This window comes from Ahaetulla prasina, chromosome 1, assembly GCF_028640845.1.
Source record: "Ahaetulla prasina isolate Xishuangbanna chromosome 1, ASM2864084v1, whole genome shotgun sequence".
Lineage (NCBI taxonomy): Eukaryota > Metazoa > Chordata > Lepidosauria > Squamata > Colubridae > Ahaetulla > Ahaetulla prasina.
Genome location: NC_080539.1, coordinates 171866662 through 171879385, shown reverse-complemented (window position 1 = coordinate 171879385; position 12724 = coordinate 171866662). Strand labels below are relative to the sequence as shown.

The 12724-nt window shown below is 41.9% G+C and overlaps 2 protein-coding genes across 4 annotated transcripts in view; one reads left to right on the top strand and one right to left on the bottom strand.

Annotated features, from left to right (window-relative positions):
• Positions 1-12724, bottom strand: part of NDUFAF5 (NADH:ubiquinone oxidoreductase complex assembly factor 5) — a 79692-nt gene that overhangs the window by 11171 nt on the left and 55797 nt on the right. The window lies entirely within an intron of this gene.
• The window catches only part of SEL1L2 (SEL1L2 adaptor subunit of SYVN1 ubiquitin ligase), a 54386-nt gene that overhangs the window by 10197 nt on the left and 31465 nt on the right, over positions 1-12724 (top strand). The window contains exon 3 of the mRNA XM_058181845.1: positions 2477-2531. Coding sequence (XP_058037828.1) covers positions 2477-2531 — 55 coding nt within the window. The remainder of the gene's footprint in view (positions 1-2476; positions 2532-12724) is intronic.

The window sequence follows — 12724 nt, the reverse complement described above, 5'->3', positions numbered from 1 at the left end:
CTGTTCACAATTGTTCTCTGTTCACAACAGAACTGTATACAGCGTGTGTGTGTGTAAGGGTATATTTATATGTACATGAACATGTATATGTATACCTACACACACACACATTATTTTGAGAGTGGGCATCAGAATTTCATTTTTAATGTGTGTCATTGTGAACACAGAAAAAGTGACAATAATGATTATTTTATCTGTTGTCTCTCTTACCATCTGCCCAAAAATATCTACATAACTGCAGTGCAGGGAGCTTTACCTATCTCATTAATAAAAGCCAAGAATGTCCTACCTATCAGTCCTGCCAGGTAGTCCAGACAAGAAGCACAACAAGGAGTACTAGTTCTGTCTTTATGATAAGATTACATTAATAGAATTTTGCAAATCGGGAAGTAACCGTCCTATCCTTCATTTTTAGCCTTCCAAAAGTGGGTCCCTTCTGAGAGGTTTTTGGCACCCCTCCTCTTTCAGACTCAAATTTCATTTATTAGACTCTTGTCTAGACTGGCTGTTACTCCTGTCTCCCAAGGTCATTCCCACATACCATCACCATCTAAGTGAAGAGGGAGACAACTCAAAGAGAAAATAATGAGAGATAATTTGATTTATATATATTTGTTATTTATATTATATACTTTATTCTGTCTCCCCTTTATACTTAAAATTCACTGGGTTTCTGTAAATTGAAGTTCAGCAACAGAAGTACAGATTCAGGAATTCTAATATCAGTGACTCTCTTTTTCATTAGTAATAAAAACTGGGTTTCTTCCATTTCTTCCATAAGTAGAAACACATTTCCAGACAAATTAAGAATACTGAACATCCGTTACCTAAAAATGATACTATAACATTGTACAGATGTAAATCAATAATCAGTCTGGTTTTTGTTATTCCTTTATAGATAGATTACTTTCAAAACCATCTGAAGAATATGTTTATAACTCCATATACATTTTGATAATTTTTTTTAAATTTTCCACCTAAAGAAAAAAAGATAAAGCTATATTTCCATAATCCTTTTTCCACCTGCAAATCCCATAAACCTATGTCTTGAAACCTATTTCCAAGGAGGAGAAAGGATCCATTGGGAAAATGAAATTTAATTTGAAAATACACTTTAATTAGTGTATTAAAGGAAACATAGTTAGATTACTAAGTCTTGCAAACAAAAGGTTATGATTGGATTCCATCTATTTATTATCACTGATGTTTTCAGGTTGATAGCCAATCCATATAAAAGGAATAGATTTATTTGGCCAAAACTTTTGAGTTTCCAAAAATGTATCAGTTATAATGGTAATGGTAAATTTGTAAACATTTGTTTCATGGTGATTCCATGGTCACTACCATACAAGGATGTTTTGCAGGGGTTTTTTTTGTGGGGGGAGCAATTTTTACCAAGATAGTTTGACACCCTTCTTCTCAGATGCTTTTGACTTCCCAGTCCAAGCTTCAGATCTTGAATTTTCTGATGGTGTCCCAACTAAATACTAATTACAATACTTGTAGTTATGACTCTGTTTAACCTCTGAACCTAGACAAGAATGACCTGCTGCCGCCATCTGTTGATTCAAGTGAATCCAGTAATAATTATTTATGCCAAAGGATTGCAGAACTCACTCAGCTCAATTGCTCAAACAGTTGTCTTATTTATTGATTACAATATCTTTTTTTCATTAAGTATGGCCTTTTCTGCCTATGGTAAAGTTGGTTTTACTTTTTCCCCAGTCTAAATGACAGATGATGCATCTAATGAATGGGAGGCTTGTTTTTCCCCCCATATTCTGGTACATTGTTTTTAGGAAAAAAAGAATCTGCTGCAAAGTGAGTCATTTCATTCAAAGAAGACTCTAAATTGGGGATAAAAGGTGCTTATATGTGTTTTTCCTTGACTTACTTAAATCAAAGGACCAGAATATACTTTCTTGTGTAATTGTGAAAGGCTATTTTTAGAGGCAAAAATGAAGTAAAGCCCTAAAAAGATTTTATTTTCTGAAAAACAAAAGGGAAGTAATCTTGGCAAGCATAGTTTACACAAATAGCTAACACAACATTTTTTGCAAAGATGTGAGCAATATGTGATAGGTCAGACCATTCAAATCCTATTTTGTCATTTGTATAGAAAGCTTAGTTACAACAACCACTGAAAATCTGTTGGGATTGTTGGGATCTTTTTTCTTTATTTGTCATTGGTAGTGTGACACACATTATGGTCTGCATTTCAGTGCCAATAATCAATTAACTACTGAAACATTTTGCCATACCCATTAGTTTAGCAGACTAATCCTGTGTACAACATTCTTTTAAAAACAAACCAGTTTGTATGCTATTAATGTAGCACCCCACAGTCACACTGTACATACTGTATGTAGAAAACAGAAATAACATATGCCGTTACCATCACATAAACATGTGCCATGAAACAATTTCTTGCTCAATTTCTTTCAATATTGAAAAAAATGGTTTAACTATTTTGCAGGAGATCCTGAACATAATCGAAAGAGCAACAATGCAAGTTTTTTTTCCAACCCAAGGTAATAATTTCACTTCAAGGGTGATGATCTCTAATTTACACTTTTACGGTACAGTGAGCAGACTTTAGTTTACTGGAGTTTGGATGCCACAGAGAAATTCTGTTCTTATACTCTATGCCAGTGATGGCAAATCTTTTCGGCATCAAGTGCTGAAACAGGAGCATGCGCGCGCATGGGAGCACCAGAAACCAGAAGAGCAGCTCCACAGTACTCATGTACGCACTGGGAAGCTGAACTTCCGGTTTCCAGCACTCCTGCGCACGTGAAGACCAGCTGGTCAGCGTGCATGTGGTGCCAGAATCCGGAAAAGCAACGGGCAACGGCTGTCATGCCTGGAGAGATGACTCTGTGTGCCACTTCCAGCAAGCGTGCCATAGGTTTGGCATCACGGCTCTATGCTTATGCCCATGCATAAAATGTATAAACTACATAAAATATGCATACATAATTTCCATTCTCATTTTATGCATGCATAAACAGCGTAAAAATGCATGGGTAAAATCCCATTTGGATTTAACAACATTCTGCTTGAACAACCTCTTTATTTCACCATTAGTCTGTAAATCAAGAATGTAATGCATTATTAACAAGTGTCAAATGATCAAAGCCATGATAAGTGGTAAAGGACTATATCTAAGAGTCCATCTGGTGATGGAGATGGCATTTGAACAATTGTGTCTTGAAATATAAAAGGAATACATAGTAAAGAGAATGAATTAACAAGTAAAGTGAAAGAAATAGATAAGTCATCTGTTTAAAATTTAACAAAGGGATAGGAGGGAATAGGTCTGAATGAAGGTGGTCTGTTCTTATAGAGTTGATGAATATATGCAGTTATCATTCATATGATTGACCGTTGAGTGCTACAGTACCTATCAGGTTCCTTTCTCTATCTTCTAATGCATGTAGTTAGACTGGGTGTGTGTGTGTTGAGAGTGAGAAAAGAAGCAAGGATGTGAGATGGAGAGACTAGTGGGGTGAATAAGGTGGATCATGGGGAGATGTAATTGTGGGAGACGGGACAATCTATTTGTTGGGAAAACAAGTGCCCAACAGGTGTATTCCAGAGGTGGGTTTCAGCAAGTTCTGACCAGTTCTAGAGAACCGGTAGCGGAAATTTTAAGCAGTTCGGAGAACTGGTAGTAAAAATTCTGACTGGCCTCACCCCCATCTATTCTCTGCCTCCCAAGTCCCAGCTGATCTGGAGGAAATGGGGATTTTGCAGTAACCTTCCCTTGGAGTGGGGTGGGAATGGAGATTTTACAGTATCTTTTGCCCACCAAGCCATGCCATGCCATACCACGCCACGCCACACCCACCAAGCCACGCCCACAGAACCAGTAGTAAAAAAATTTGAAAGCTACCACTGGTGTATTCCCAATAAATGCCTTATATTGGGTTTGCATTCTAGCCCCTTGGGCTCAATTCATTTGTCAGCAGACTAACATTTATCCAGGTTTTAAACTGGGACATTTAAATTCCAGATCCATCTGTAATATGGCTCCTCTTATTGCCAGAGGAAGGAGTCCCTCTCTCAGAAATGTTCCCAGCTGGGTAATAGGGGTACACTGCACAAATGGGGAGGGTTATGGCTATTGTCATCAGAAAGTCTCTGGTTGCTATTGGGGTTCCCAGCTATAAGACGCTTTTCCTTAGGATGGGCTTTAGGGACCAGGTGTGAATTGCCCAGTCATGAAATTCAATTTTTTTTTCTACCGGTTCTGTGGGCATGGCTTGGTGGGCCTGGCTTGATGGGCGTGGCAGGAGAAGGACACTCCTGGGGGAAGGATATTGCAACATCTCCATTCCCACCCCACTCTGGGGTCAGCCAGAGGTAGTATTTGCCGGTTCTCTGAACTACTCAAAATTTCCGCTACCGGCTCTCCAGAACCTGCCAGAACCTGCTGGATTTCAACCCTGGGATTGCCGCTATTGTACCAGCCTCCCTGCTGCATAGCTGCCTCTCTGTTCGACCGTTTAGATCTTAGATCTGCAGAGTTAGCAGTGGAGTTTCCCAGACTTATAAATCTGGGGGATTTCAATTTGCCGTCCTTGGAGGTGGGATCAGAGGTAGCTCTGGAGTTCACGGAAACCATGACTTTCATGGGCCTGTCCCAAGTCATCCAAGGTTTTACTAGGAATAGGGCAATTTAACTATGGGTTTTTAATATTGTACACCGCCTGTAGTCACTATGTGTGAGTTGGGAGACTGTATAAATTTGTTAATTAAATGAATAAGGTTAATTATGAATGAAACACCTAAAATGCATGTCACAAACATGGATGATATGACTTAGGTTGTTATAATTATGTATAAGAGTTCCCATCTTGGCACCTCTAGGAAAGCTAGGTTTTTCTCCAGGCATTTGGGGCCATTTGAGTGGATATCCTTCTGTTTCTTTTTATATTAATGCTGGAGTTATCAGCTTATATTCTGTATTTCATATTTATAATTTATACATGTTATGTTTTAACATTACATGGCTCTTTGGGGGTTATTATTTGTTTGGTTTGGGTTTTTTTGTTATATGCCTCCCAGAGTCATATTAAGTTGGGTAGCCTTATAGAGCCAATAAATTAATTTTAAAAAATTGTGTGTGTGGAATTAGGAATCCATTGGCATCTGGCTCTCCAGTGAATTGTGAACCAGATGAGTTCTCCTGATTGAGACTCTAGAAAGAGTGCAGAGAAGAGCAACAAAGATGATTAGGGGACTGGAGACTAAAACATATGAAGAACGGTTGCAGGAACTGGGTATGTCTAGTTTAATGAAAAGAAGGACTAGGGGAGATACGATAGCAGTGTTCCAATATCTCAAGGGCTGCCACAAAGAAGAGGGAGTCAAGCTATTCTCCAAAGCACCTGAGGGTAGAAGAAGCAATGGGTGGAAACTAATCAAGGAGAGAAGCAACTTAGAACTAAGGAGAAATTTCCTGACAGTTAGAACAATCAATAAGTGGAACAACTTGCCTGCAGAAGTTGTGAATGCTCCAACACCGGAAATTTTTAAGAAAATGTTGGATAGCCATTTGTCTGAAATGGTGTAGGGTTTCCTGTCTGGGCAGGGGGTTGGACTAGAAGGCCTCCAAGGTCCCTTCCAACTCTGCTGTTATGTTATGTTATGTTACGCTACGCTACGCTACGCTACGCTACGCTATGTTATGTTATGTTATGAATTCTGGGAAAAACTGCAACCTTACAAATGAATATGATTTAATGATTCTATCAGCTGACATGAGTGGGGATAAAGCAGGGGTGAAATACAGCAGGTTCTGATAGGTTCTGGAGAACCAGTAGCAGACATTTTAAGTAGTTTGGAGAACCGGCAAATACCACTGGCTGGCCCCAGATTGGGGAGGGTATGGGGATTTTGCAGTATCCTTCCCCTGGAGTGGGGTGGAAATAGAGATTTTGCAGTATCTTTTCCCTGGAGTGCGGTGGAAATAGAGATTTTGCAGTATCCTTCCCCTGCCACGCCCACCAAGCCACATCCACAGAACCGCTGGTAAAAAAAAAATCAGTTCCACCACTGGGGTAAGGAAACGAGATGGGAGATGACAAAAAAGGGACTGGGCCAATTTCAGTGAGAATGGTGATGCGGGGGGGGGGAAGGATATCAGTTTTAAAATTTTATTTCTAAGACAAAATATAAGTCTATTCACACCTATAGTACACATTGCATATACATCTAAAAGCTAGATTGATTTTTGGTTTCTGATAAGATATTGGCAAAATTAGTGAAGGATAAAAGGATGGGATGAGGTGTTGAATAGACAACAGACCATTACTTCCTGGCCATTGGGAGTGATTGGGAGAGAAAGATTGGGAAAATAAAAGGATCAATGTTAGATGCAGTGAACCAATAGATGGGAGAAGAATTAATTAATAATGTATTTCATGTGGAAGCTAGTTCAGACTGCAAAAAGCCCTGGAAGAAATTAAAAATATTAAAACAGATCGTATCTTAATGAACTCATTAAAATGAAGGCTGGAAGTTCGTAATATAATATCCAAGTTTCTGTACTTTATCCCTAATCTTTATGTTATGTTCGGGCAATAACGAGGCAGGAGACCAGTGAGTGACAACAGCTCTTTAGTTTATAGTGAACCCAGCAAAAGACAACCGGCAAAAACCCCTCTTTATATACTATTTTGGCTGAGGCTTCAACCAATCAGCAACGTGCTTGTTCCCGCCCAAAATTCCCTCCTAAAGTTTAAAATACATTACACTCCTCCCCTCCCAGAACGCATTGTACCCATATTTACATAAAATTAGCATGTTATTTCTCCACGTAGTCACGCAGGTAGACAGGGCGTCTCCTAACTCTTTCTGACCTGCGCAATTCATTCTCTGGGAGTGAGTCGAGCTGGTCGGAGGGACTGTTAGTTCCTCCCAGCTCCTCCTCTGGGCCGTCCGGCCCTGGATTATTGGCTGAGTCGTCCCTGCTGTCTCCAGGAGGAACCGGTTGGTGTCGCTGGACTTCATCGGACTCAGATAAGTCCCCCGCTCGCCTCGGGTTTGAGTCAGCTGTGAATTCAAACATTTGGTAGTCAGGGCCTGGCTGAGTGGTTTCTGTTTTACTTGGTATTCGTTTCCTTATTTGGTCTATGTGGCGTCTCCAAACCCGGCCATCCTCCATGTCTACTACATATGATTTCGGCCCGGTTATTCCAAGGATTGTTCCTTTTAACCATGTTGGACCCTCGCTATAGTTGTGTGCCCAGACTGGGTCACCCACTGTCATTTCCCTAGTTTTTCCTTGTATCCCCCTGTACCCATCTTGGGTGTAGGTTGGGTTTAATCGGTCCAACGGGCACCGGAGCTTCCTGTCCATCAATAATTCCGCCGGGCTGCAGCCGGTTGTTACACAGGGGGTTCTATGTTGGACTGCTAAAAGGTATCGATTTTTGTTTGCCAATCGCCTGGACTTATCCTAGATAGCGCTTCCTTGGCGCTCCGAACGAAACGTTCTGCAAGTCCGTTCGTTGCCGGGTGGAAAGGCGCCGAGAGGACATGTCTGATGCCGTCCTCCGCCAAGTACCCCTCAAACTGGGTTGCCGTGAATTGCGGGCCGTTGTCGGAAACTAGGGTGTCGGGCAGGCCATGGGTTACAAATAGATGCCTTAGGACTGAGATAACTGCCTCGGCCGTCGTGGTTCTCATGAGAATGATTTCTAACCATTTTGAGTAGGCATCTACTACGATTAAAAAGGTTTGCCCATGGAATGGCCCGGCAAAATCTATGTGAATCCTAGACCATGGCCCCTGGGGTTTATCCCACTCTCTAATTGGGGCTGTAGGGGGTAGTGGCCGTGATTCTTGGCAGGATTGGCATTTCCCTACCCTGTTGCTTATTTTCTTATCCATTAGGGGCCACCATACATAACTCCTCACTAAACTCTTCATTTTCACGATCCCCGGGTGGCCCATATGCAATAGTTCCAATACATTTTTTCGTAATTTCTCCAGGATAACCACTCTATCCCCCCATAACAGACACCCCCCTTGAACCAACAGTTCCGCTCGTTTTTTCGCAAAGTTTTGAAACTCTCGCCCGGCGCAGCGGGCCATCCCCTTTGCACCCAACCGATTACAGTCCGTATGGTAATGTCCTTGTACGATGCCCTAGCCACTTCCTTGGATGTGACTGGGCCAGAGTCCAAAGAGTCAATTAGCAAAACGGGTATCCCCGGGGTCGGGTCTTCGATAGTCTCTGGTAAAGGGCATCTACTCAGAGCGTCCGCATGCCCTAAGTCTTTTCCGGGGCGGTGGAGCAATTTGTAAGAGTATGCCGCTAGGAAGATAGTCCATCGGGTCAGCCTGGGTGAAAGTGCAACGGGTGTTGGGCGGTCGCCCGCTAATAGACCCAGTAGCGGTCTATGGTCCGTGACTATCTCGAAATCTCGTCCGAATACATATTCGTGGAATTTCTTAACCCCGGAGACTATAGCCAATGCTTCCCTATCTAGCTGGCTATAGTTCCTTTCGGCGAGGACATTGTTCGGGAATAATACGCTATAGGGGCTTCTGTTCCATTCGGTAATCTATGGCTGAGCACAGCCCCCACCCCGTAGGGAGATGCATCACAAACTAGTTTAGTTTAGTTTAGTTTTATTAAATTTTTATACCGCCCTTCTCCTGAAGGACTCAGGGCGGTGTACAGCCAAGAGATAAAAAGTATAAAAAATATACAATTAAAACAACAGTTTAAAACCGAGCAAATTAGAAAAAATGGCCAATATTAAAAATTTAAAATTCCAAACCCTAAAATGATGATAAAACCCCAGTTAAAATTTAAAAATATTAGGCCAGTACTAATGGCAACGTGCCATTGTATTGAATAAGGAGGCTATCGCTGGACAAAAGGTTTTTTACCCCTTCAAATGCCTTAGCTTCCACCTTCCCCCAGGATCAAACAGCTTTCTTTGCTAGTAATTTGTGTAGCGGTTCGGCTATTGTTGCCTTGTTCTTTAAGAATACCGCATAGAAGTTGACAAGACCTAAGAATGCTTGTAACTCCGTTTTATTTTTGGGAGCTGGGGCCTTCCTGATGGCCCGTACCTTGCTCTCAGTGGGGTGAATCCCTTCCCTGTCTATTCGGTAGCCCAGGAATTCTACGGATTCTACCCCAATTTGGCATTTGTTCAGCTTAACTTTAAGCCCGGCAGACCTGAAAATGCCCAAAACCTTCCTTAGTCTTACCCCCAGTTCCTCTAAGTTTTCAGCTGATACCAATACATCATCGAAATATGGTACCACCCCGGGTAGACCCTGTAATAGTCGCTCCATTAGGTTTTGAAATAGCCCTGGGGCCACACTAACTCCGAACTGGAGTCAAGTGCATTTGAAAGCACCCCGGTGCGTGACAATTGTCTGCGCCTCAGCTGTGCTGCTATCTACGGGTAACTGCTGGTAGGCTTGAGCCAAATCGAGTTTGGCAAAAACCTGCCCTTGTCCTAACGAGTGCAGCAAATGTTGCACTACTGGGACGGGGTATGCACTCTTCTGCAATGCTTTGTTGAGCGTTGCCTTGTAGTCAGCACAAATCTGGGCCGATCCGTCCGGTTTGACTGGGGTCACTATAGGTGTCTCCCATTTTGCATGGTCAACGGGCACTAGTATTCCCTGGCTTACTAGCTTGTCCAATTCCCGGTCAATCTTGGGCTTTAGGGCGAATGGGACCCTCCTAGCCTTTAACCTGATAGGGGCAACTTGTGGGTCTAGATTGAAAGAAATAGGGGTCCCCTGGTACTTGCCCAGGCAGTCTTTGAAAACGTCCTTGAACCCCTTCAGCAGTTCATCCTTGAGGTCGACTTCATTTCTGAAGACCCCGGTCACTCCCATGCCCAAAGCTCGGAACCAGTCCAGTCCTAGCAAACTCGGTAAAGTTCCATCTAATATGGTGATTGGCAGGGTTTTCTTGAACTGTCCATACTTGACTTGGACTGACGTTACCCCTCGAACAGGGATTCGATTCCCTTGGTAGTCTTGCACTCTCAGCTTCTGGGTTTGTAGCTGGCGCTTCGTGACGGCTGGCAAGTCTCTCACGAGGGTGTCCCAGGACATAATTGTGATTGATGAGCCGGTATCCACTTCCATTTGGCACGGCACCCCTTCAATGTATGTCTTGGTAAAAATCTTTTTTTCTAGTCGCGTCGATGCGTGGCCCACTCTCACAGTGGTCTGGTTTAACTTCGCGCCCTTTTTGAATGACCAATCCTGGGCCGCTTCGCTGCTCCCGCGCTCTGATTGGTCGGTTTGAATTTTTGGCGGGAAGGTTGGGGGGCTCGACAGGCCTGCGCTATGTGACCTTTCTTTTCGCACTGCCGACAAACCGCGTCCTTAAACTTGCAGTTTTGTCGTTGATGTTGGCCCCCGCAACTCATGCATTCGCCCCGGTCCCCTCTCTCCGGCCTCCCGGTGTGGAAAACCTCTTCCTCTTCCTCACCTTCCGACTCGGCCTGGACTTCCTCATTGTGGACCGGTGTTGTTTTCGCTCCGGCACCCTGTGCGTTCGGCTTTTGCAAGGTTTCTGCCGCTTTGGTAGACATCTCGTGAGCCCTGGCTTCGTCCAAGGCTATTGCCAAAGTCAGGTTGCTCTTAGACAGCAGCCGCCTTTGCAGTCGGATGTCCCTGACCCCACAAATGAGCTGTTCGAGTAAGGAGTCCTCCAAATCTCTGTACTCACAGTGGTTCGCGGCTTTCCTCAGCGCGGCCATGTACACGCTTATCGATTCGCCTTCTCGCTGTACCCGCTGCCTCAACTCGAACCATTGAACGAACTTTGAGGGTACCGGTGCATAGTGCGCTCGAAGTGTTGTTTGTAGTGTTTGCCACGGTACCGATTGTACCGGCGTTGGCTCTGAAAGTGACTCCGCGGTATCGAGAACCTCTGGACTGCAGTGGCTCAGGAAGTACGCTCGCTTCCTATTATACGAAACTCCTTGTAGTTTGTTTGCTTCGAGGAAACACTTGAAGCGAGCCATGTACGACCCCCATTTCTCCTTGGCTGGGTCAAATGGCACTGGCAGCGTGTAGCTGGACATCGCTAACTATCCGCCCTCAAAACTGGCTGGGTTCGTGCCTTCTTTTGCTCCTTCAGCTCTTTTTCCCGATCTCACTGCCTCAGAATCCCACCTTCGTCGCCAATGTTATGTTCGGGCAATAACGAGGCAGGAGACCAGTGAGTGACAACAGCTCTTTAATTTATAGTGAACCCAGCAAAAGACAACCGGCAAAAACCCCTCTTTATATACTATTTTGGCTGAGGCTTCAACCAATCAGCAACGTGCTTGTTCCCGCCCAAAATTCCCTCCTAAAGTTTAAAATACATTACACTTTATATTAAAACTTCTTATTGGAATCTGTATATAGTGCACTGCAGTGAGTTATGTTAAAAGTAAACCTTGAAAGAAATGGACATAGAAGAAAAAGAAAACAAGTGGCAAAAAATTGACAATAAAATAATAGAAAAAGGGAAAGAAGAAAGACATGGAAAGAGAAAAGCAGAACAATTCTCCTGGAAATTAAAACATATTTTTTTAAAAAATATGAAAAAAGGGCTAAACAAGGAAACTTTAGCAGAATGAATGGAACTGAAAAAACAAAGTGATGAAATTATTTGGGATAAAATCGAGGTAGAGAATGCTAGAAGAATTCTAGACACCTCCAAGGAAAAAATAGTAACACGTAACACAGTAAAATTGAAACTAATACTATAAGTATTAGTTTCTCAGATAAATAGATGAAATCAGAAAATGCTAGGAACGAGTTAAATCATTAAGACTGTAAGTATAACTGGATGGTTGAAATGCAAACCTGTTAAAATATAAATTGCTTAGGAATGGCGGTGACATTTCTTTACTGTATGTAATGATTGTGCCTGAATATTGGAAGAAATGCAATTATTGTTCTGGTGTATAATAAAGAGAAAATTTATCAAAAATGAAAGCAAAAATAACAGGGATTAGCTGTTTTCTATCCCTGAAAAGATGTTAAGCATTTTTTTTTGTCTGAAAAAAATGTAAGGAAGGAATGAACAAGCAGATTAGATTCTTCCTCCAGAAGGTGTCTGAGAAATGTATGAAGGTGAGAAAATGTATTATGTTTGTTTATTTAGAGAAAATATATAATAAAACAAATAGACCTGAATAATAAAATAGCTTGAATGAATATGGAGATTAAGATTGCTTGCTGAAAGCGATTAGTGTAAGATGATTATAAAGCATACCTAACAATAAAAAAGAATACTTATCAAAGTGTTTCAGCTTTAAGTAGGAAATAAAAAAAGAATGATTAATGTCTGCATGTTTAATATATGTATGGGTAAATGTGTAAAAAAAATGCTTATAGTGATGCTAGAGGTATTTGATGGATGAAAATTCCTGTGTTCTTGCATGTAAACAATGCCACGTGTTGGCTGACAGCCAAAATTCTTCTTGTGAAAATAGTGTAGGATATAATGAAGAGTATGGATTTGAAAATAAATATATCAAAGATCATCACAGTTGTGTTTGATAGGGAAGATGGAATGATAGATTTTAGATAGATAGATAAATAGATAGATAGATAGATAGATAGATAGATAGATAGATAGATAGATATAGATATAATGAACAATTAGAATAAGTAGATGCATGTGTGTGTACCTTGACAAAATGTTTACTAAATAGAGAAAAGTCAATGGACAAAT